This window comes from Sorex fumeus, unplaced genomic scaffold (genome assembly GCF_029834395.1).
Source record: "Sorex fumeus unplaced genomic scaffold, SorFum_2.1 ptg000095l, whole genome shotgun sequence".
Taxonomy (NCBI): domain Eukaryota; kingdom Metazoa; phylum Chordata; class Mammalia; order Eulipotyphla; family Soricidae; genus Sorex; species Sorex fumeus.
The window spans coordinates 2,897,732-2,923,093 of NW_026606152.1; the positions used below are offsets into that span (position 1 = coordinate 2,897,732).

The window sequence follows — 25,362 nt, forward strand, 5'->3', positions numbered from 1 at the left end:
CAGTGCAGGCTGTCCCTGCTCTCTGGGCTGGACCTGCAGCTGTGGGCACACACCGTTGCCCAGCCATGCACCCCCATCATGCAGGCTTGGCCCTACCTGAGAGCAGGGACAGCCCTGGTCTCTCCCTGGACCCATGTTCTGATCCAGAGGTGCGTGGTGGGCACTGGGTGGGGTTTTGTGCCGGGGTCACCTCCAGGGACTCTGCTTATCTCTACGGAACTCTGACTGGCCTAGGCTGGCTGTGGGCATGTGGGGGAGAGCTCTTGTCCCAGAAGAGGCCACTTGTGGCCCCTATGACCTGAACCACTGGACCCCTTCCCCCTTAGTCCAGCCAGGACCATGGCCCCCTTTCACTTGGAGCTGAGACACATTAGCGAGATTGACTCAGCAACATGCCTTTTAACTGAACACACTGAACATTTGCTGGTCAGGGCTGAAGCGATAGCAGAGCGGGTAGGGCGTTTGCCTTACAAGCGGCCAACATGGCCGACCCGAGTTTGATTCCTCCGCCCCTCTCGGAGAGCCCGGCAAGCTACCGAGAGTATTCGATATGCCAGACACAGTAACAACAAAGTCTCCAATGGAGACGTTACTGGGCCCGCTCGAGCAAATCGACGATCTACGGGAGGGCCTTTACCTTTTACCTTACTGAAGCAATGGCTGACAAGGCTTCGGCTTCCTTCCTGTGAACATGCCATGTTCCCTCTGTCATGGACCCTTCTGGAGTCCAACTTGGGGAGCAGCTCGCCAGGAGTCTGGCTAAGGCCTAAATTATTTTTTTGCACCAGCTGGGGGTAGGATATCCTGCTGGTGTCTTGCAAAAGTGGCCACAGTGCCTGGGATTAGGGGCTGCAGAGGCTGGGGGTGGGAGTGGGTCTCAGAGCCCCGACAATGTCCGCCACACAGAGAAGCACAGGCTTTCTCTGCAGAGGTGAGGATGCAGGTCCCAGCCACACTCCCAGAGGGTCTGGTGGGAGGCCCAGGACCTGCCTGGAGCAGCAAGGCTACATGACCCTGGCCAAGCACACCACAGGAGCTAGGTGTCAGCGTGGCCCTGTGTCCTCAATGTGCTGGTCATACCTGGAAAATCTGCAGCAGGAGGTTCAAATTCAAGTTCTAAATGAAAACCCCTCCACATTTGAGCTGCATTTGATGCAAAATTGTTTTAAGAGTTCAGTTGCCTTTCTTATCAGGTATTTTATTATTATTATTTTTGCTTTTTGGGTCACACCCAGCGATGCTCAGGGGTTATTCCTGGCTCTGCACTCGGGAATTACTCCTGGCGGTGCTTGGGGGACCATATGGGATGCCGGGGATCGAATCCAGGTCGGCTGCGTGCAAGGCAAACGCCCTACCCGCTGTGCTATTACTCTGGCCCCTTATCAGGTATTTTAAAACTCCTCTAGCTCTATTAAATATATATTTTTTAGTTAATTTGTAATTTTTTGGTTTTTTGGATCACAATCAGTGATGCTCAGGGGTTACTCTTGGTTCTGCACTCAGGAATCACTCTTGGCGGTGCTCAGGGGACCACATGGGATGCTGGGGTCAAATCCAGCTTGGCTTCCAGCAAGGCAAAATCCCTACCTGCTATAGTACTACTTCGGACCTAAATATCTTTTAAATTTGTAACTTTTGATATATTATCACAAACTTTTGAAAATATTGTTTAAAACAATCAAGGCTTCCCCAGTGGTTCTGGTGGCTGGACACCTAGTAGTGCTCAGCTATGGGGTGCCAGGGAGTGGATTTGGGGCCTTGCACACACCCATCGCTTTGAGCTATTTTCTTGTGTCTAGCTTTGGAGAATCTTTTTTTTTTTTTTTTTGCTTTTTGGGTCATACCTGGCATTGCACAGGGTTTACTCCTGGCTCATGCACTCAGGAATCACTCCTGGCGGTGCTCGAGGGACCATATGGGATGCTGAGAATAGAACCTGGGTTGGCTGCGTGCAAGGCAAATGCCCTGCCCACTGTGCTATTGCTCCAGCCCCCCTTCGGAGAATCTTACACCTTTCATTTATTTTTCTTTTTTGGTGCTTCACCCCGTGGTACTCAGGGCTTCCTTCCTGACTCCATGCTCAGGGATGGTGGTGCTCACTCCTGGCGGTGCTTGGAGGACTATATGTGGTTCTAGAACTTAAACCTGGGTCGGCCACATTCAAGGCAAATGCCTTGTCCACTGTACTTGCTTTCTGGTCCAAAATCTTTATTTTTTTTATTTAAAAAAATCACTATTGGGGGCTGGAGCAATAGCACAGTGGATAGGGCGTTTGCCTTGCACACAGCCAACCCGCGTTCGATTCCCAGCATCCCATATGGTCCCCTCAGCACTGCCAGGGGTGATTCCTGAGTGCAGAACCAGGAGTAACCCCTGTGCATCGCCAGGTGTGACCCAAAAAGCAAAAAAAAAAAAATGGCTATTAAAGTCAAACCATGCAGAAGGAGCTCAGGGCTGGCATTCCAACTTGGTATTTTTTACACTGGGATCAAACTTACTGTATTCTCTACATGCCAAATTCTCTTATAATTTGCTATAAACACCAAAGAGACTACTCAGCAAGGTGACACAGACATTCCTGCTGAGCTTCCTTTGGGACACAGCCTTGGAGGAAACCCTGGGGAAAGCTCACTGCAGGGGGGCGGGTTCTCCAGTCACAAGAGCAGGTGGGCTCTCCTCTGCTTGCCAGGATCATACCCGTGTACTGCTCTGGGGGCTGAGTACCCTGTTCATGGAATTCTGCTCAGCGCCTCGGAGGAGTACCTGACAGGCTGTCCAACTCTCACCTGTGCTCAAGGACCAGATGGGGTGGCCTGAATGGAGCCAGGATTGGGGCATTCAAGGCAAGTGCTTGACCCCTGCACTGTCTTTTCTGCATCATCCACTTTCTCCCACTCATGTACTATTTTTCAGCATCCCCTTCCCCCCTGCACTACCAGAGTTCCCCCTTTACCCATGCACTCTCTCTCAGGGTTCCCCCTACCCCCCACTATCTTTCAGCGCTCCCCTCCCTGCTGCACTATCTCCAAGGGATCCCTTACCATCCCCCAGCCTACACTCTCTCTCAGGGACCCCTTACCCCCACATTGTCTCTTGGCATCCCCTCTTACTCCTCACATTATCAGGGACCCCTTACCCCCCCACACTATCAGTGCCCCCCCTTACCCCTCCCCGCACTATCTCTGAGACCTAAGGCCTCTGCACTCTCTTTCCATGTCCCCCTGCACCCCTGGCACTATGAGGGGACCCCTTACACCCCCCTGCACTATCTCTCAGGGACCCCCTTACCCCTGCACTCTCAGGGGCCCCTTACCCCTACCCCCCACTATCTCTCAGAGACCTCTTACCCCTGCACTATCTCTCAGGGACCCCCTTACCCCCCCCCGCACTATCTCTCAGGGACCCCCTTACTCCGCCCCCCAGCACTATCTCTCAGGGACCCCCTTACCCCCCCGCACTATCCCTGGGACCCCCTTACCCCCCGCACTATCTCTGGGACCCCCTTACCCCCCCCGCACTATCTCTGGGACCCCCTTACCCCCCCGCACTATCTCTGGGACCCCCTTACCCCCCGCACTATCTCTGGGACCTCCTTAACCCCCCCCCGCACTATCTCTCAGGGACCCCCTTACCCCCCCGCACTATCTCTGGGACCTCCTTAACCCCCCCCCCCCGCACTATCTCTCAGGGACCCTCTTACCCCCCCATCTCTCCACGTCCCCCTTATCCCTCGCACTATCAGGGACCCCATTACCCGCCTTACACTCTCTCAGGGACCCCCAAGTCCCCCCTCCCGCACTATCTCTCAGGGGCCCCTTCAAGCCCCGCACTGTCTCTCCGCGTGCCCCTTATCCTCGCACGATCTCTAGGCGTCTGGACACTTTCTCCCGTCCAGTCTGGACCTGGGCCTTCCACAGTGGCGTGGGCTGCAGGTCGGTACCGCGGACCCTGTCCCACACCCGGCCTGTGCTCTCGGGAATCGGGCGTCCTGGGCATCTCGGCGCGTGCTCGGGCCTGGGCCACCGAGGCCTCCGCCCGCCGCAGAGGCCCGAACGCCGGGCGCGCACCACAAGTCCCGAGAGGCCTTGCGGTTCTCGCGGGAAAGCGGGCGCGGGAGCAGGCCAGCGGGGGCGGGGCCGGAAGTCGGCGCGTCTCAAAGCGGTAATAGATGAGGCTCCTGTCCAATGGGCTTGAAGCCTCACCGCCGAGCGCGGCGGCCGGGGCGGCGCGACCAATGGGGATGCGCGGGGACGGAGCCTGCGCCCCGGGAGCGGAAGTGGCTCGCAGTTGCGGCGGCGGCGTCTGGTCGGAGGGGCTCTTCTCGGCCGCTCCGAGGCTCCCGCTCGCTTCGGGCGTCGGCCGCGGCGCCCGCGGGACGAGATTGCTTCCAGGTAGGGCCCGGCGTCGTGGCGAGAGCCCGGTGGCCGGAGACGGGCCGACTGGGGGACATGGCGGGGCTCTGCGGCCTGCAGAGGCCTCAGCGCCGCGGCCCAGGAAGCAGCCTGGGCGCGCCGCTCCCCCGCGCGGGACCCGCCGCCCGCCCCGGGGCCTCCCGCCCGCCGGCCTCGGCCGCCCCGAGCCGTCCTCGGCGGGGTCTCGCCCGGGTCCCGGCGGTTGCGAGGGCGGCCGCGGAGGCACTGTTGCGCGCGGCACTGGGGAAACTGAGGCCCGGAGGGCCGCGACGCTGCCAAGGTCACAGGCGGGGCCCGGCCGGGCGGGCGGGGGCACGGCCGTGCGGCCCGGGCCGGGAGGAGCCGGCTGAGCGTCGTTGCGCCCCGCTCGCGTCGCGGCCTTTGTGTGCTCGCGCCGCCGCCCCGCCGCGCGGGGGTCTGCTCGGGCCGTGGGGCGCGGACCCGGCTCGGGCGAGGCGGGTACCGGTCGCTGGTGGAGCCTGGAGGCGAACGCGGCCCGGAGACCCCCGCGCCCCCGCCGCGGCCCGGCGCAGTCCCGGTGGGCACCGTCTCGGTGCTCGCGCCCACTTGTGGCCGGCGAGGATGCCGGGCCAGGGCGTCCGGGGCTCACGGGTCGTTTCCGGATCTGGCCTTTGGGGTCTTTGGGTGGGATTCGGCCTCCTTTGAGGCCCAGCTCCGCGGCCACCATCCCCGGAAGGTTCTTTTCCCGCCCCCCCGCGGGCGCGCCCCCGCCGAGTGGCGCGCTCCTCCGTGTGCAGCTCGCTCCCGCAGGCTGGCTTTGTTGCGTGCCGGATCCCGCACGCCGAGAGGATTGTTGTGATGGTTTGTGCCGCCGCCGCTTTGTGAACTCAGAGTTTGATCATCGAAATGAGGCTGTTTCCGAGGCTCTCCCTGTACCGGGCGCCGGGCCGGAGCGCATCAGTGAACCGAATAGGCAGGAACAGTCTCTTCCTAGCTGGGGGCCACGGAGACGCTGGAGCCTGGAACCCAGATTGTGCAAGAGGTCAGCTGGAACTGATTGCGCAAGGACGCCAGGAATTCAGAATCTGACTTAAGGCCGCCGAGAAACCACGAAGCCGAGGTCTTAAGCAGGAAGAATTACTCTGCGGGTTGTGTTTTCGACCCATCTCTGTGCTGGTAGGAGGGGAGTGTGTGTGTGTGTGGGTGGCCTCTTAGCAAAGTGCGCCGATTGCTGGAAGAGGTTTGGGGCGCTGCTGAGTGGGAATGGGTTCACAGGACCCTCAGAGATTTCAGGACGCCCATTGATTTCTGTATGTCCGAGCCCTTCCACTTCAGCCTGCTCATTTGGTTTCTTAGTAGAGAATTCAGCGCTACGGAATTCTAGGGGAAGGCATAGTGTGTCCTGGGGAGAGTGAGCCGGGCCGGGACCGGGGTGCTGCACCTGGAGTTTCCTTGTGAAGTGTGTGGGTTTATTCTACTGGCTTTGGAGAGGCCTGGAAACATTTTAGCCGTGGGTACCATTGGTGCAGGAAACGGACTGGGACCATGAGGCTTCTAGGAGTCTTCCTTTAGGTTTTCAGACCACACCTCAGCAGTGGCTCAGGGTCTAATTCTGGCTTGGTGCTTGGGGCTTTGTTGGTTCCTGGGGTCAAACCCAGGTCTCAGTGGTGAGTTATTTCACCTCTCTCAAATTATTCTTTGGGGTGGGGAGCACAGCCAGCAGTGCTCTAGGGACCATATATGGTGCCAAGATTTGAACCGGGGTCGGCTGCAGGCAAGGCAGGTACCTTAACTCTTATTATTCTGGCTCCTCAGTATTCTGTGTTTGTTTTGTTTCTGGGTTTTCTCCTGCTCTGAACTCATGGTAGACTCGGGGAACTTTATGAGGTACCTGGGATCGAACCCAGTTTGACCGGGTGCAAAGCAAGTGCTGTCTCTCTAGCTCGGGGTGTATTCTCTGTAAACCATGTGGTCTCCTGGTATAACATTAATTGCAGAAGGAAAATCCGAGCAAAAATGGCTTGACTTGATAGGTTAGATTTATTTGACATAATTTAACATAAGGGAAAATTTATAGCATGATGGTGTGTTAATGTATGTTCATTTTTAGGAGTTGCTGGAGATTGGGAATGTAATCTGGTCTGCCCGATTCACAGTTGCTGCTCAGGGTCCCTTGCAAGAGGGTGCAAGTAGAGGGTGCATTGCCTCTGAATCTGACTCTGGTCACTGTCACTGTCACCCCGTTGTTCATCGATTTGCTCGAGCGGGCCCAGTAACGTCTCCATTGGAGACTTTGTTGTTACTGTGTTTGGCATATGGAATAGGTCAGGGGTGGCTTGCCAGGCTTTGCCGTGCGGGTGAGATACTCTCAGTAGCTTGCCGGGCTCTCTGAGAGGGGCGGAGGAATCGAACTCGGGTCGGCCATGTTGGCTGCGTGCAAGGCAAATGCCCTACTGCTGTGCTGTTGGACTGTTGTGCTCTCCACCTTTTCCTGTGGTCCTGAGTGGTAGAATTTTTGACTAGTGAGCATTGGCTTCAGCTTTGTGTCCCCAGTGTTTTAACTCTCAGAACCAGGCCGCCTGCCCTGTGAGGTTTGAAGCCAGGCTGTGGCGGCTCTTTGTCTGCAAAAGCCCCAGTTAGAGACTGTTTAGTCTACACTGAAAGCCTTTTATTTTAGCATCTCTACCCTCTTTGGTGGTCTTAGCAGATCTTTTGGAGCACTCCCTAGGTCACCATCAGCACTGGCAGTGTGTATTTTGTTACAGAGTCGGCTTCTCTCTGGAAACCTTGTGAACTAACTTCTGCCTCAGTTTCCTCTCCTCAGACTGGAATTTAGGAGGTCCCTCTTTGTTAGACCTTGTCTTAAAGGAATGTTATTGTCATTTTGGTCTAATATGTGGACCACCCAAACTTTCTCCAGATTCATAACGAGACTGTTTCTTATCGCATAGTCACTGGTGTGACCCTTTTAATTTCATTTATTCACTTCTTGGTTTTTGGGTCACGCCGTGGTTCTCAGTGGTTACTCGGGGTTCAGCACTCAGGGATCACTCGGGACTATCTGGGATGCCAGAGATTGAACCCAGATTGGCCATGTGCAAACTGCTGTACTATCATTCCGGCCCTTTTTCTTTCTGGAATTTTCCTTGCATGCACAGCTCAGTTGACTGGTGCACATCAGCCAGCCTTCGGCATCTCTTGGTGTTTGAAATGTTTCCTCATCAGCTTTATTCATCTTGAGATTTTGATTGAAAGTGGCTTTGACTTGAACACTTGAAATACGCTGAGAAATGTATTGGGTTTGATTTTAATGTTGAATCTCAGAGTAAGGAGGTCTGAGGTCAGGGAGGTGGGGAGCCCACCAGGCAGTGGAGCTGGCAGAACACACTGACCAAGTTTCTGATTTGTGGTACACCAAACAGTGTGGTCTTATCAGAGACTATTGATCATAAATCATCATGGCAGGTCTATTAATAGTGGGAAAGTTCGGAGTATTTTGAATACTAAGATGTGATAGGGTAAGTCCCTGCTCTTGGTCAATGGCCTGTTAGGCCTTTGAACATTGCCATGGGGTTGTCACAAACCTGCAAACCCTCATTTTGTAAAAATCGCAATGCCAAGTGTAACGGATCCAGGTTGGCATATATTCCATTTCGATTAATGATTTTTTATAGTATGGTAGAAGAAATGGCTGACTGAGCCAGGAGGAGTGGGGGAACTAGTAACCTTCAAGGGGGTTCTTTGGAGTCCCCTGTGGGAGGTCGTGTAGCTGTCGCGCCTCATCCAGGGTCTGGAAGTATGGTCAGCTGACTGAAGCAACAGTCTGAACAGAAAGGGAATGAGTGGCATTGCTGTATATAATTTCACCTGTGGGCAATATTTGCTGTGTATAATTTCACCTGTGAGCCCAGGACTGAATTCAGGGAAAACAACCGTCCTAGACATTACGTATCTCAGACGCTGTGGTAGAGAGAACCTATATGTGTCTCTTAGAGGCCAGTCAGAGAGGGCCTACACATGCCTCTCTGTGGGGGGCGGGGGGCAGTCAGAGGGGGCCTACACATGCGTCTATGGGAGGGCCAGAGACGGCCTAGGCATTTTGTTTTGTTTTGTTTTCTTTTCTTTTTGGGTCACACCCGGCAATTCATAGGGGTTACTCCTGGCTCTGCACTCGGGAATTACCCCTGGCGGTGCTCGGGAGACCATCTGGGATGTTGGGAATCGAACCCAGGTAGGCCGCATGCAAGGCAAATGCCCTATCCGCTGAGCTATTGCTCCAGCCCCCGGCCTAGGCATTCTGAGTGGTTTTGCGTGCATATCACTGACCCAGTGTCTGAGTATTGCATCTATGAGTTCATTCCTTCCCAAACCCTGTAGGACTCTGGGGTTTTTGTGTTGTCTGTGACTGCAGTGGGGTAGCAGTCTCTGCTGACAAGTTGGAAGGAAAGTTGTCTTTATGGCTGGAAGGCTGTGGGTATGATCACATTTGAAAGTGCGACTACAACCTCTTTGACCAATAAAACAGGTTAATTCAGAAACAACAAAAAGACAACTTGGAAAGTGCCATCTCTCTGGAGATACATGGATCCCTCCCTCCTCACAACAAAACCTGCACCCTCTTATATAAGGTGGGTGGGGGGCAGTGGCCTTGACCCATGTTCCATTGGGTAGGGCACGTGCTTTGCCCATAGCAGTCCTTTCACATAATTTGATCCCTGGCACCTCATGGTCTCCTGAGCCCTATCAGAGTGATTTCTGAGCACAGAATGAGGAGCAAGACTTGAACACAGCTGGGTGTGGCTCATAGCCAAGACGTAAAAGTCTTCTTTCTCCCCCCACGTTTTAGAGGGACCGTTGCCTAGGCAGAAGGAACCTTCTCTTTTCTCACCCGCTGGAGTGGGGAAGAAAATAACTGGTGTGGGGGGCGCACACCCAGATGGCTGGGAGAGGCCTCTCTGCCTCCTCTCAGCCAAGTTGGAGTGATTGGCTGCATCGTACCAAGTTGTTTCTGGAAGTGCATGGGACCTTCCTTGCTGAGAGCCAGAAAGGTTTGGGCTTTTTTGTTTTTTTTTGGTTTTGGGTCACACCTGTTGGTATTGGGGGCTTACTTCTGGCCCTCTGCTTAGGGATCACTCCTGGCAGGGCTTGGAGACCCTATGGGGTGTTGGGAATCAAACCCAGGCAGGTCTTGTGCAAGGCAGGGCCACCCTATCCACAGCACTCTTGGCGGCCATGCAGCCACTATGACATGAAACTGGAGGATGGTTTCCATTTGACTTAATTCTTAAGGACCGTCTTCCTGCTCTCCATCCTGCTCCAGACTTGTCCGTGTAGTCACCTGGGGAGATTGGGAATTGGTCTGCTGGTAAGTGCCTCCAGGTGCTGCCCATATTGGCCCCTGAACTGCTGCGGATCGGGATGTTTCCCACACAGCTGATGACCAGCCGAGGCAGGAGCCTCATGTCTCCTAGGTGGTTCTGAGGCTGGCCTGGTCCCACCGTGATGATGGGCACCTAAGTTCTATTTTTTTTTCTTTGCTTTTTGGGTCACATCCGGCAATGCACAGGGGCTACTCCTGGCACTGTGCTCAGGAATTACCCCTGGCGGTGCTCAGGGGACCATATGGGATGCTGGGAATTGAACCTGGGTCGGCCACGTGCAAGGCAAACGCCCTACCCTCTGTGCTATTGCTCCAGCCCCCTAAGTTCTGTTTTGAATTGAATTACTGGCAACTCTGAACAGGTACGAGGGACGGATCCTGGAGCACACTGAAGGGCATGAACTGAGCGTAGGGTGTTGCCACCAGCATGGGCTGTTGTGACGTTGGCAGAGAGCTGGGCAGTACTAAGCTTGGGAATGCTCTTGCTGAGAGAGTGGCTTTTTTGTGGGAGAAGGAAGAAGGGTGTTGGGCCACATCTGGAGATTACTCCTGGCTCTGCTCAGGAATTACTCCTGGTACAGTGCTCGGGGGACCATATGGGATGCTGGGAATTAAACCCTGGTTGACCATGTGCGAGGCAAGTGCCCTCCCCACTGTCCTATCACTCCGGCCCCCATGTGTGTGGCTTCTGTACGCTTATTTCAAGGTCTGTTTGGGGACACGCTTAAGTACATGGGGATGTAGGGGTCTAAGCCAGAGCCTGGCTCTCACTGTGACTTGGGGTTTGTTTCCTTGGAGACACCAGGGAACCTGCACTTCTCATGTTCTCCCACCCCGGTAGGAGATTGGAGAGCAGACTCAGGAGACTTGGTATTCTTGTCTCATAACAGTCATTCCAAGTCCACAGCTTCGTCAGGACTGTTGTGCAGAATGAGTGGCCACTGTCCGGAGAGAATTCTGGTGGCAGGGTTAGTGGGGGCTCCTGACAGAGTGGTCAGGGGCAGCGTCTGCCAGAGTAGCTCTATTCCTTCCTCTCCAGCTGGGAGGGGGATTTGGGCCATGCCCAGCTTAGCTGAGGGATCACTCCAGCTTGTCTTGTGTCCACATTGCCTCTTGTGCCTCCCACGGCCACCAGCTCTTTTCTCTACAGTGTGTGGCTGCCGCCTCCACCCAGCCTGCTGGAGGGGGCAGCATCTGGGAGCCTGTTGAGTCCCTTTCTACAGCACTGACACAGTGCTGGTCTAGAACATTCTTACTTTCTTCCACTCAGCATGCTTATTGCGTGGATAATTCTTTTGACTGGACTTCCCTCTGCTTGGTCTTTAGTGACCTGCTCTCTGTCCTCATTCTGGAGGACCCTCCCCGCACCCCTAGCCTGTCTTCCGACATTCCTGCACAGGCGCAGGACCCCACCTGTTCCTTTGAGTGAGCGCAGCACTACTCAAGCCTTTGGCTCCCTGGCACCCCTGCGTCCACAGTTCCAGAGTTGCCGCCCCTGTAGCAGTGACCGTACTGGTCACTGTGCCCTGTCCCTTGGCGGGGATGGCCTGGGTATTTACTGGGCTGTTGGGAGGAGTTTCTTCCAGCCCTGGGGGCCCTGGGGTCACACTGCCCTGCTTAGTCCCAGCTTTTGAGGGTCAGTGGTAGGAGACGGGGGTGGCTTACCCAGCCTCTGATCATCTCTAGTTTTGGCCTCCCCTGCTTATACCCGGCACAGCTGAGACAGAAGGGGCCGCTGAATTCCGCCACGGGGACTCTGAGCCCTCTGCTCCCTCAGCTTGTCACCCTCTGTTCCTGCTCTTTGTCCCTATACTGTTCTGCCTCGCTTCTTCAGGTGGCCTAGGCCTTCCACCTTCTTGTATCCTCTGACCTTTGTCCCTTCCTGTCTCCCAAGAAATAGCCCAGATTTGGTGCCTCAGAGATAGTACAGGAGGTAGGGCCCTTGGCCTTGCATGTGGCAACCTAGGTTCTGTCCCCAGCACCCCAAGTGTGCACCCCCACCCCACCCCTGGGCACAGCTCTAGAAACAAATAGAAAACAAGCAAAGAAGCAGCTCAGATTTGGAACGAATTGCTGGGTTGCTGGGAGTGCGGGGGGGGGGGGGGGAGGCGGGGTGGTGTCCTGGGAAAGCCCCTGGGGGCGACGGTGGGTCATGATGTGTGCCCCAGGAGTGTCTGCAGTAGGCTGGGAGCTGGCTGGAAAAGGCCCCAGCCCCCCAATAGAAATGGAGGCACTTCCTGGGAGCAGTATAGGGCCAGTCCAGGGTCTGTAGAGGGGGTCTGAAAGTGTCCCACCTGTCTCACGCACCCCCCCCCCCCCCCAGTGGCACTGAGGCTGCCTTGCCTCTCTGGGAGCTGGGGCCAGGGGCTAGATGATAGACACCAGGTTCTTTCCCGCCTGTTTGAGGGCCGGAGAAAGGTGGGAATCATTGCCGGCTCGAGCCTGAGGGCTGCCACTGTCATGGGGCTTGGATACACCACAAAGTGGAAGCTGGCTGTGTCAGCCGCTGTCCATGAGCCCTTATTCGGCTGCACCCACTGCCCTGCTGATGCCACATGCCTCGTTCCTGGGAGGCATAGGCATTGCAAACGGTCCCCAGTGCCTGAGCAGTCACCTTCCGGGGTCTCAGGCTAGAGCCCCCATCTGCCACAGGTGACACTGAGGACATCTTCCTGCTCTGTCCACTGCCCCTCCACCCCCCCTCAGCTCACCCAGGACAGCCCTGCCCTTCCTGTCACGCATTGGTGGCTGGCACGGGGTGGCTTGGGTGGGGTTACCGTGATGTTGAAAAAACCGGAGACTTTGGTCCTGCTCTGTCCCTGTTTGTGGGGTGCTTTGGAGCACGCGTCACAGAGCACAGGAGCACTTCAGGCCATGACGGGCTGTGTGTGGCTCAGGACAGGCCCTGGCCCGGCCAAGTGCTGGGGCAGACTTCAAATTGGACTTTGTTGTAGGACTTGCGGGGACTGGACATCTCTGGCTGCCCATCTGCCTGGGCCAGAGGGAGGATGCACCGGCAGCACGTGCACGGCTGAGACGCTTCCTGCAGACTCCGTGGCCCAGCCCCAGCATCATGAGTACGGTGAGTTTGCTTGGGCCCAACAAGGGTGCTGGGAAAGTGCTTCTCTCCAGGCCGGATGAGCGCAGGTTCATTTCTGTGTCTTCCTTGGCAAGGCTCTCCCAGCAGTGTTCAGGGCTCCTCTGTCGCTCTGTTTAGTGCTAGGACTATAGTTCAGTGCACAGCCCTTAGGGGGTAATGCAGCCAGGCTGAGTGGTGTCAGGGCCCAGGGAAGGCTGCCTGAGGGCACCTGCCTCAGTTTCCCTCTGTGTTCCTATGTCCCCTTGGATCTCAGTAGCCTCTGGAGCAGCTCAGGTTCTCTGTATCCGCAGAGGTGTGTATGTTTTTTTTCGGGGGGGGGGAGAGGACAGGAGAGAGAGCAGTGGGGGGTTCTCAGATCTCCGTAGTCCCAGAGGGGTGTGTAGGGTGTGTTTTGTAGGGGACGTTCTGTGTGGGGGAGGTGTGTGTGATATGAGTGGGGTGGAGATAAGTATGGCGGGTGGGTGTTGTGTTGGGGGGTGTAGCATTGTGGGGCATAGTGTGGGGAGTGGGTGTCGTGTGCGTGTCTGTGGGGGAGTGTGCGTATGTGTTGTATGTGGGAGGGGGGTTATGACCAGTGAGGGTTCTGGCTGTCCTCTCTGCTGCCTTTCTTGGCTCCCTGCTGGCCTCCAGTGTGGCCAGGCCCAGGGTTGCTATTGGGACACACAGGCCTTTGTCCCCCTTTTGAAGACAGGTCTTTCCTTGTCAACTCTTGCAGCTCACTGCCAGGGGAACAGGCTTGGGCCTCGGTGTGAAGCCGTGAAAGAGACTAGGCTGCTCACATGGTACAGGACAATGCCAGGGCTTTGAACTCAGGGAGTACTCATGGTGGGACTCGAGGACCAGATGTGCTGGGGATTGAACCCAGTACATTGCAAGTAGGACAAAGTCCTGTGACCTTTGTACTCTCTCTGGTCCCTGGATAGTCACCTTTTTGTTTGGGTGGTGCTTGGGGTTTTTTATCAACTTAGTTCTTGGGGAACCATGTAGCGCAAGGGAGTCCATCCTGGCTGGCCACGTGTGTACAGTCTGAGTCCTACCCTCAGCCATCTCCCTGGCCCATTTCCGTGCAGAAAGGGGGGCCGAGTCAGACTCACCAAAGGAGCGTGCATAACGCTAGCGCTGCAGCCCAGTGGGGCACCGTGAGGCGTGATCCACCGGCTGAACACCGCCACAGAAGGGCCCTGTGAATACTGGGTCAGCACGAAGACATGGGACCGTCCATGTTGGTGTTTTTCAGCCCTACTGAGCGACAGCCACCCTTGTGCCAAGCAAGGGACTTGGAGGAAGAGGGTCTGTGATGGGGGTGACCCGAGTAGGGACTGTGGAAGAAAGAAGGTCTGTCGTGGGGTGGCCTGAGTAGGGATTTGGGAGGAAGAAGGTCTGTGATGGGGGTGATCTCTGAGCAGGCCCTGAAGACTGTTTTGGACCTTCCGGCACAGCAGGCCAGGGAGACCATGTGAAGGTCAGTGTGGAGCGTGGAGGGGCTCTGAGCAGCCAGGCAGAGGTGGGGCCGCTGCAGTGGGCCATGGGCTGCCAGCCTGGTGCAGTGTGCTAAGTCCACAGCCGGCGTGGCCTCTTGGAGTGCTCACTTCTTTTCCCCTGGCAGGGTTAAGCCTGGGTCCTTGTGAGCAGCCCCACATGGGTAGTTTTTGGTATCCAGACTCAGTTTTCCCTGTGGGGTGGTGGGAGTTCTTGAAACTTCAAATTGTTCGGATATGCAGAGGAGCTTGTGCAGCCAGGCCCCATCTCCCACACCTGTGGTCTCTTACCCTCACAACAGCTGCGGGCACTGGTGTCCCTGTGCCAGGGAGAAGTGGGACAGGGCAGAGGGAAGAAGGGGCATAGGAGGCCAGGAGTGCTTTGGTGCGGGTGAAAGGGGACTCGGAGGGGCTTGTCACCTGGAGCAGCCAGGCCTCTGAAGGGATGGTCTTGAGTGTGGAGAACTGTGGTGGGACAGGTAGTGGTCTGTAGGGGGCCTTTCAGGGAATCCCGCTCTCCACAGCGACGGGAACTCCAGAACTGAGGGCATGCCCGCGGGACCCACCCTAGAGATTGGGGCTGGCCAGTGCCAGGCTGCGGGCACTGTTATTTGGGTCCCTGGGAGCCACGGCAGATGTGAGATTCCTGGTGCGCTACAGCCTTGCGGGCGGGCCATGTGACAGGAGCAGCTTCTTAGTGGAAGTGGAAGGTTTAGGACCAAACCCTGACCAACTCCTGAAGATCCTCGCTGCGAGACCTGATGGTTGCAGAGAAGAGATTTGCTCCTCAGAATTATGGAGACTTTGTCTCTGTCGGAACCCACTATTGCCCCCACACTGGGTGACTGCCTCCCCCATGCTCCTCACTGAGCCTGCCTGCTCCTCCTTCCTCTGACATTGACTCAGGGATCACAGACATGCCATGAAGGCGGCTGTGATACTCCCATCCCCGCGTAGTTCCCGGCGCCCTGCACGTGCTTGTGATGTGGCCGAAGTAGCCAGTGGGTGGGTATTGCTCAGGCAGGGCTCTGAGATCCAAGCCTGCTGCGCTACCCCTCCAGCTGGGAGCTCACGGGACTGTTTGTTTCCTCAGAGAAAGCGTCGTAGTGGCACATCAAATTCTAGACAAGCCCAGAAACGAGCCCGGGAAGCTGCCCCCACCCCCGAGATGGCCTTGGAAGCTGAGCCCATAGAGCTCGTGGAAAGTGGTGAGACTGCGTCGGGAGATGGGAGAGGGCGCTCAGGGCTGCGGGGCACCTGAGTGGCCCACTTGCTCCCCTAGAGTCCCTTGGATCCCTGTAACTGGTGTGCATTGTGCGGCCCATGTGGCTGTCGTGACCCACTTTCAGTGTCACACCTGGAGCCAGATGAGCAGATTGTGCCTCCCTCACCCCAAAGCCTCTGTAGGCCACGGAACTGACTTGAGCTGCCTGCGGGTTCCAGGACTGGCCGGCGGGGCAGTGGCTGACCTGGGCCCGCCTTTCTGTCTGGATGCCTTCTCCAGTTTGCTTGGGTGCTTGGCTTCCTCTGAGCTCTTTCCAGAAGTAACACACTTGTCCTGGAAGACCAGCAAGAGTGCAGGGAGGGAGCACCAGGGTGGGGTGGCCTATCCCCTCCTTGGCTATGCCCCAGGAAGCCATGAGCTCTGAGGGACCTGTCCGCACTGCCATTGCCAAGCAGAAGCTCTGGTGTGAGTGTGCGCCCCTGAAGTGCGACTCGAAAGGAAGTGCCAAAATTTTGTCCTGCTATGAAGGGCTTCGTTCTTAACCAAGAGCCAGCCGGCCTTGCATAAGCCCTGCAGGACACCTGCTGCAACGGGCTTTCCTTCCCGGCAAGGTTGCAGGAACAGAGCATGAGGCGAATGTGCTGAGGGCATTGGAAGGTTCCAAGCCCTGCCTCAGCTTTCCAACCTCAGGACTAATAGAACAGGTGATTGGGATTCACGGCTGTCCCCATGGCTGAGGTTCTGGGGGGCGTGTGAGTGTTGCCGGTTTGTTGGGAGCCCTGCAAAGCTTGATGGAGAGCTCTCTGCCTGGAGGTGCGGAGCCCAGTGTGGCTTTTCCCCTGACAGCTCCGTGACCTGGCAGTGTGAGTGTCACTCCACAAGGGTGGACCCCTGTGCTGATGAGCCTGTGTGTCTGTGTGTGAGACCTTCCCCTGGGGGGGGGGGGGGGGGGGACTAACACTGCTTTCTTGTGTCAATTTGAAGCTGGAGATGAGATTGTGGACCTTACCTGTGAGTCTCTAGAGCCTGTGGTGGTCGACCTGACGCACAATGACTCTGTTGTGGTAAGTTGAGGTTGTGTATGACCTTCCTAGCTGGCACGGAACTTCCACCATAGTCCCTGGTCTGCTGCTTCACAGCTTTCCTGACTACATGGGGTGTGCCATGCCTGAGGGGTAGGGGGAGTATTGTGACTGGCAGCTTGAGTGTGCCCGGGAAATGGGTGGCACTACCTGGGCAACTGCAGCGTGGTGGCCTGAGGATGGGGTGCACAGTGGGGGGGCTCAGCAGTCTGATCTGGGTTGAGCAGGCCTGCAGCCCTTGTGCCCCTTGGCATTTTCATTCCGCTGGGATGTGCTAGGAGTGGACGGGCCTGGGCAAGGCAGGAAGGCGGCGGCACTGGTGTGGTCTGCAGGCTGTTGTGTGCGGGTACTGGTAGCACCCCTGACCCCCACCCCCTGTGTTCCCGCTAACTGGTCTTGGGTTACAAACTTTAGAGGTTCCCAGAGAAGCTGTGAGACTTCAGTCAGAGGAAGGATGGGGATGACAGTCTTGCTAATCTCAGATGTGGCACTACCCTCAGTTTACAGCTGGGCAGTTGCCCTGTCCTGTGCCCATGTCTGCACATCAACCCCCTTCCACAGAGCAGAGGTTGCTAGTCTTGCCCAGCATTGGATTAGATCCTGGCTAAGTGCTTGGCTCCCAGACAGACCCGGAGTGACTGGAACTTTCTAAGAGAGGTTGCTTTGGGGTTGCTGGAAGAGCCCTACCTAGGCCTGGTGGGGTCTTTGTTTTTTTGGGGCCACACCTGGCGATGCTCAGGACTTACTCCTGGCTTTGCACTTGGAAATTAGGCCAGGAGGGACTCAGGATCCTATGGGATCTTTTCTCATTGTTATACTGGTTTAATTGGTAGATGAAAGTTTGAGGCCACTTCCTTGAGCCAGTCTGCTCTGGCTGGGAGTGACGTTGGGAAAAGAGGTGGTCTGTGTGTGTGCATGTGTAAAAATGCTGTTCCTTAGACTGTTCCCTCACAAGTCCAGAAGAGTGTTACTTGTCTCTTGGTCCCTCGTTATGGTGCTTGGGGGACCACGCGATACAGAGGTTCTAACTACATGCAAAATATGAATTCAGCCAAGGGGTCAGAGATAGCACAAGTGAGGCACTTGCCATGAACGTGGGCGACTGCATAGCAAGCCCACCAGGGCTGACCCTGAGCACAGAGCCAGGAATAGGCCCTGGACATTGCTGGGTGATGATGTCCTGTCCCCGAAGAGCAGTTGGTTCTTCCTTGGAGCCTGCTCTGGACTGTTGATGGTGTGATGTGTGAGGTCTCCTCAGTGCTGCCCTGTACCATGCCCAGCCAAAGGTGGCTAGTGAAGGTTGTGCCCGGGTGAGGTGGCTTGTGGATGCTGTGCTCAGCCGAGGTAACTAGTGGACATGGCTGAAGAGGCTGGTGGATGCAGTATCAGGCTGAGGCTGCTAGTGGATGCTGTGTCTGGCAGAAGTGGCTAGTGGATGCTGTGTCCATCAGAGGTAGCTAGTGAGTGCTGTGCCTGGCCAAGGCTCCTTGCAGGAGGCATTGCCCTGCAGGTAGCAGCTGGGAGGCATTGTCCATGGATTCAGGGAGGAATGTGCCACCTTCTGTGGCTCTTGAGGCAGGAGTGGGTGGTGCTGTTTTGCTGAGTAGCTGCTGGATACCCGTTTTTATTGTTGTTGTTTTGTTTTTGGATCATACCCAGCAGTGCTCAGGGATCACTCCTGGTGCTGTGTGGGGGACCATATGGGGTGCCAGGGATTGAACCCAGGGTGGGAAGTGCAAGGCTAAAACCTTAACCACTAGGCTATCTCTCCAGTCTCTCCACCGGTGGCTTCTGGATACTGGCTGGGCCTGCCACGTGTTACTCTTTTTAAGGAGCTTCCTGGCAGCCTGTGTGAAGCAGGGACTTGTGCTCGCCCATAGCTGAGAGCCTCTGGCCTGGCCTACCTGAGCTTAGGACCTGGTGGGTAGGAGGACAGCAGGTGTGAAAATAGGTGGCACTATGGCCCCATGGCTCAACGTTGGCCCCACAAGAGGGGTGTGGTGTTGTTCAGGGCCAGTTCGGTGGGGTGCACGGTGCTGGACCTGCTGTATCTTTCTCAAAGCTGCCACTTCGTGCCCTAGCCCTGAAAGGGCCCTTTGGGGTTGGTTTGGCACATGTGGGATCCCAGATTTGGATAGACCCAGCTGGTGGCAGGTGCCTGTGCCCTTCAGTGGAAGGGCCACTGTGTACACTGTGCCCTGCACACTGAGTTGCAGCGAGCGAGAGGGAGAAGGGTCAGTGCCTGTTTGTGAGGGCTGGGGTGCAAAGTGCTGCTGGATCAGACCTGCTGTGTTGGTCTGCTCTCGGAGCTGCCCTCTTGGCACTGGATACTGTTTGCGGTGAATACTCTGTCTCTGCGTTTGCCTGCATGCAGCAGGAACAAGGGGAGCAGGTCACGAGTGGCCCTGGGGCCACAGCCTATTTTTCCTTGGTCCTTACGGTAGCAGCCAGTTTTGGGATAGGACAGTGACTTGCCAGGTTACAGCATGGCCTAGTGGGGAGGCAGCCCCAGGGGTTCTCCTGGGAGGGCAGAGGGGACGGGATGGGCACTGGGAAGAACTGTGACACCAAACTGACTGTGCCTTTCTCTTTTCTCTCTTTTCTCCAAGATTGTGGATGGTGAGTGTCTTCCTGGCCTTTCTCCTCAGGCCGGCAGGGCCCGTGTGGGTTGGAAGGAGCTGCATATGGGCCCCAGGAGCTGTGAGGAAGGCCCCCACCTTGGACAGATGCTTGTATGGGGTGGGGCCTCTCGGGGTGCAGGGCCTTCCTCTGGGGTGCAGACAGCCGATGGGTGGGGGAAGGGTAGTGGGTGGTCTGACCTGAATGTGGCCTCGCACCTCGTACCTTAGAGAGGAGACGGCCCAGGAGGAATGGGCGGAGGCCACGCCAGGAGCATACTGACAGTTGTGTGGTGAGCAGTGACGACGATGAGCTCTCCAGGGACAGAGATGTGTATGTAACCACGCGGACTCCTAGACACGCCCGAGATGAGGCGGCCACGGGGCTCAGGTACCAGCTGGCACTGCCCTGCTGCTGTGTGTGCCCGCGCCCTACCCTGGAGTGCTCAGTGCTGAGGGCATGTGGGTCGGGCAGGAGATGATGCTCCCTCACCCTGTGCTCAGGCCTGTGAGGCCTTCGCGTGGTGGGACAGGAATACCTGGGGGTGCTTCTGGGAGCACAGGCTGGGGATGCTTGCAGTAGAGCATTGTTGTTGGGCCTCTTCTGATGCTCTAAGAGTGAGCACTGTAGGTTCTGGCATGAGCTCCTTACACAGAGCCCTGTGCTTTCAGGCCATCCGGGACGGTCAGCTGTCCGATCTGCATGGACGGGTACTCAGAGGTAAGTTGGCCTGGAGCTGAGGGACTGCCTGCTGCCCTGTGTGGTCCTGGTGGACAGTGGCAGGCTGCTATGGTGTTGGGAGCTTCCCCCGCACTGCCATGGCTACGACCTGTGTCAGGACCAGCTGTAGGGTTCTGTTCCCCCGCGCTGACAGGACTGCTGGGGCCGGGCCAGCATGGACACTCAGCTGTCTGTTTTCCAGATCGTGCAGAATGGGCGCCTCATCGTCTCCACAGAGTGTGGCCACGTTTTCTGTAGCCAGTGCCTCCGCGACTCCCTGAAGAACGCGAACACTTGCCCGACCTGCCGGAAAAAGATCAACCACAAACGATACCACCCCATTTATATATGAGCTGTGCAGCTGCAGCGGGGGGGTGGGGGGGGAGAGAGAGAGGAGAGGGAGAGGGAGAGAGAGAGAGAGAGTGTGTGTGTGTGTGTGTGTGTGTGTGTGTGTGTGTGTGTGTGTGTGAGAGAGAGAGAGAGAGAGAGAGCGTGCAAGAGAACGAGAGCGAGTGCCAGCCGGCTGGCTAGCCTCGCCAGAGTGCCTGCCTGCCTCCAACTCTGAGCTCCAAAAGACCATTTCAAAGCCAGCCTGGGCTATGGAAACTGCTCTGCTTCCCACTCTCGTCCACCCTGTTCCCTCCAGTCTAAAGCTGGAGGGGCCATCGGGCACTTTGGACTGAGAGTCATAGCTCAAGGTTCCCCAAGAGCTGCACCCTTGCCTGGAACTGTCCCACACGGGGCTCTGTCTGGTGTTCGGGCAGTGCTGTCTCAGTTCAGGCTTTGGTGAGAATGCTCAGGTCTGCCCCATGGCTCCTTCCTCCACTGTGGCTGTGCAGGGTTCTGTGGAGCAGGAGAGCCAGTTTCTCAGTGACCATGTGCAATAAAGCAGTTCTGGGCCCACTGTGGAGTCCCAGAAGACGGGCAGGGAGTGCCCCGGTGAGGGTCTGGAGTTATCGGTGAGGCAGGGCCTTTGTGCTGCCTCCTGTCTGCCCCTGCTCTCAGGAACATCACATGGCCATGCCAAGGACAGGGTGAAGATGGTATTTTTGATGACATCTGTCCTGGGTTTGCCTTCTGCTCTCATCCCAGTTCCAGCTGCCTAATGTCTTTTGGGAGGTGGTGGCAGCAACAGTGGCCTTAGCGGCCTCTCTCTCATCACAGCTGCCCAAGTGCCAGTTTCGGAAGCGTCCAGCCCACTGTGGCTTTCTTGACCAACCCCACTTCTGGACTCAGATGTGTGAGCAAGGAGGTGAGGTGAGGTGGCCCCCCAGGGTGGGGAGCCAGCAGGACCCCATCTCCTGCACCCTGGTCCAGAAGCTTCATCCCAAGCCCAGAGCCTTCCTGGGAGACATGGAGTGGTGAGGGCTGTGCTCTGGCTTTGCAAGCAATAAGCGACCTTCAGCTTTCCCTGAAGGAGCAGGGACTCGGCACAGGAATCACTTTAGCTGGGCGGAAGGAGTGTCCTCTCTGAAGAGTTTGTTCCTCACTCTGTCTTTGAGCTTGAATGCAGGTAGTTTTTGTACTTCGAGAGCTGCCATTGGTCCCTCCCACTCCCCACCCTCCCTGGATGGCACCATTTTGGTCTCCCAGGCTTGGAAGGGAAGCACTGTTGGGTTCAAGCAGTGCCAGCTTCAGGAGCCAGGATGACCGTGCCACCAAATGGTTGACAAACAGTTGACTGTAAAAGTTGTATCACTTCCTACTAAATTAAATTGGGAAAAATACTTAGTTTCTACTCTTTAGAAACTGCAAAATAGGAGAAAAGTGAAGAGGAAAACCCCTTTCCCCCCCGCTTCTTGTATATAGTTCAAGTCTTTGTTCCATTTAAACTGCACCCATGTAAGTCTGTTTCCTTTGGACTGCTAGTGTTATAGACGGAAATAAAACCGGTGGTTTGACCCCGCAGCTTGTGTCTTCATGCACTTCCTAGAGGGTCCTGTGCTGCTGCCTTCCCAGGTCTGTGTATGGCTGGGCGGGTCTGCAGCCTCAGGTGGCAGGGCACTTCTGAGAGTGCACACTGACCTTAGGGAGGAAGGGGAGTGATAGAGGGGTGTGGGCCTGTGCTGGCGGCCGGGGGCTCTGCGGCCCAGGAGAGGAGCTGGAGACTGGGTGCTGGCCACGTGGGGCAGAGAGCAGGTGACACCTCAGACGAAAGAGCTGTCTGGGGTTGCACATGGTGCTTGCAGCTCCCTGAACTGCAGGTGCCTCACACGGCTACCTCCTGGGGTGTCCATTCCCAGGCCCGGAGAGGTGCAGTGGCTCCCGGATGGCCATCCTGGGTCCCTGGGTGAATGGAGAGAGCACACCCGAGGGATGTGGGGGTATGAGCAGGCCCTTCCTGGGCCCCCACCCAGCTAATGTGGACATCCTTCATTAATTGGGGGGAGTGCTGGGGGCCTGAGTACTCCTGCGTACCCAGACCTGCTGAGCCAGGCGGGGGCCTCCAGCGCTCTGTCCTGGCTGTTGGCAAGGCCCTGTCCGACTTCTCAGCCTCCTGCGGCTCCCTTTCTGGGTTTTTGTTTTTAAAAAAATTTAAATTTTGTTTGGTTTTTGGACCATACCCAGCGATTCTCAGGGGTTACTCCTGGCTCTGCATTCAGGAATTACTACTGGCAGTGCTTGGGCTGCCATATGGGATGCCAAGAATTGAACCCACATTGGCCACGTGCAAGTCAAGTGCTTTACCTGCTACACTATTGTTCTGGCCTTTCTTTCGTTTTTGGTTTTCTGGTCACACAAATTGGTGCTCAGGGATCACTCCTGGTTGGGTTGAGGGGACATTATGGAGTACCAGAGACTGAACCCAGGTGGACTGTGCAAGACAAGCACCTTCCCTGCTGTACTATCCCTCAGGCTCTTGAGTTCACTTGAGTTATCTTGTGTATTGTAAAATAAACATCAGAGAGGACTGCTAAGTGAATGTGACACAGCAGATGCTTACATTAAAATACAGGTTTGTGGACACTGCCGCAGTGACCCCATCCTACGCCCTGGGTAGGAGGCCCTACCTCTTACCAGTACAGTCTGCTATTTTTTGAGTATTGGTTTAGTTCGGGCTGGAGTGATAGCACAGCGGGTAGGGCATTTGCCTTGCACGTAGCCAACATGGCCAACCCGAGTTCGATTCATCCGCCTCTCTCAGAGTATCTCACCTGCACGGCAAAGCCTGGCAAACTACCCGTGGCGTATTTGATATGTCAAACACAGTAATAAGTCTCACAGCGTTACTGAGCCTGCTCAAACAGATGAAGCAAATCAAACAGGAGGACAGTGACAGTGGTTTAGTTCACTTAAACACAGCCCTAATTACATAATTTATTGTGTTTTTGGACTTTATGGTTTGCATTTTGGGTCACACCCAGCGATGCACAGGGGTTACTTACTCCTGGCTCTTCACTCAGGAATTACTCCTGGTGGTGCTCGGGGGACCATATGGGATGCTGGGAATCGAACCCGGGTCGGACGCGTGCAAGGCAAACGCCCTACCTGCTGTGCTATCACTCCAGCCCCTGTTTTTGGACTTTTAATTGATGGAATCATTCACTGTGTTCAATTTTGGATATAGGATATTTTATTTCAGTATGTTCCTGAAATTCCTTTCTGTTGCATAGCTTACTTCCATACCCTGCTTATTGCTATATCATGTTTTATTGAAGGCTTATGAAACTAACACGAAGTCTCCAAATGTATTTGACTTGACTCCCCTTTTTCAGAAAAATAAGAACACTGTCATCCTGGAAATCTCCCTTAAGGGAGCAAACAGACACTTTGCATTTTACCCAATGAACCTACCTCTCTGTGGATGGTCCAATGTCCCCTGCTCTGCCACCCTGGAAAACACTGCTCTAATTTACCAATTATTTGGGGCTATTTTGATATTTTGGATATTATGAGCCAAAAGAATATATGCCTCTATTCTATATCCCTCTTAGTGCAATTCTGTTCACACAGCTAGTGGACAATTTTTTAAGTGAAATTTCTGGGTTATAGGTTAAGAATGTTAAGGAAAATTTAAAAAATGTGAATACTCCTGAGATCAGAAGGGAGCTGGGCAGAAGCTGGGATGTGGACACCTGAAGCAGAGGAACAAGGCCTGACATCCTATTTTCAGCTCAAAAGGAATGAGCCCAAAGCTAGTGATGGAAGGCAAGTAACAGAGAACAGAGACGAAGGAAGTCAAGTAGGAAATAGTGAAAAGCAAGGACCCCAGAAGTAAAAATAAGTAAGTCTTAAGCTTGATGCTTGATTAGCTAAGTCAGTTGGCTAGGAACAAGTGAGAAGCCTCAAATCACTAACTCATGACCAATAACAGAAATTGGGAACCTGATGGAGTCTGCTAGAACTTATATACAGAAAGATCCAAGAGAGTAGGACTGCAGGGACTGGAGCGATAGCACAGTAGGTAGGGCGTTTGCCTTGCACACAGCCAACCTGGGTTCCATTCCCAGCATTCCATATGGTCCCCCAGTACTGCCAGGAGTAACCCCTGAGCATTGCTGGGTGTGACCCAAAACACACACACACACACACACACACACACACACACACACAGCAGGAATGGGCAGACTACTGTGTTCAGTTCCTGATGTTGCATGGTTCTGCTGGGTTTTGGTCCTACCCCACCTGCACTCCAAAAAGGGCAAGTAGCAAGAAACTCGAACCAACAACATTCAATTTTGAACAAAAAGGAACCATGAGTAGGTACAAGAAGTGCTATTGTAACAGCATTCAAAGCTCCAGTCAACGAAAGGCCTGCTGCCTGGACTTTGATAACATCCGTCAAATGAGTAGAGCAGAATAACAACTCCTCCCACCCCTGGAAAACGTCTGCAGAGGGATATTTCCCCATTAATTCTTGAGAGTTTTGGCCTGCCACTGATTGTTCTTTGGGGTGTCCAGGGTTTGCTTCTCGCAGATTACTTCTGGCAGCCTTGGGGGACTATATGGGGTGCCACTGGACTCTGGCCCCTTTGCCATGAAGCTGCACAAATGTACCGTGGATAGGGAATCTACTGTTTGTACGTTGGAAGGCACTCCTCAACACCTTCACTCTTTGCAGACATTTCATCTGGACAAAATAACTTGTAGATGCTGTGGATGGCAAGGAGTAGCAAGTGGCATTTTGCGCTAGTGAATCCAAATAGGCTGGATGTGGAAACTACACAGGACTCAAGTCGTGATGTTCTTATGTCACTTTTATGTGGATCACATTTTGATACTTCAGTCCATTGTGTGAAATAAAACATTAAGATGTTTAAGTTAGGTTGCTGTGTCTTCAGTCCTCCCTTCCTACTTTTATTCTTTTGGTTTTTAGACCACACCTGGCATGCTTAGGGCATGGCATCCTCTCTGCACTCGGATCACTCTTGGTGCAGCATGGAA

General features: G+C 55.3%; 2 protein-coding genes across 2 annotated transcripts in view; one reads left to right on the plus strand and one right to left on the minus strand.

The window, feature by feature from the left end:
• The window catches only part of ZFYVE28 (zinc finger FYVE-type containing 28), an 82,275-nt gene that overhangs the window by 49,484 nt on the left and 7,429 nt on the right, over positions 1-25,362 (minus strand). The gene's annotated exons all lie outside the window — the stretch shown is intronic.
• RNF4 (ring finger protein 4) lies at positions 4,267-21,885 on the plus strand. The gene is made up of 7 exons (XM_056132696.1): positions 4,267-4,391; positions 12,708-12,835; positions 15,425-15,539; positions 16,541-16,620; positions 19,248-19,257; positions 19,929-19,977; positions 20,180-21,885. The coding sequence occupies exons 2-7, from the start codon at positions 12,827-12,829 to the stop codon at positions 20,256-20,258; spliced, it is 342 nt and encodes a 113-aa protein (XP_055988671.1). The 5' UTR covers positions 4,267-4,391; positions 12,708-12,826; the 3' UTR covers positions 20,259-21,885.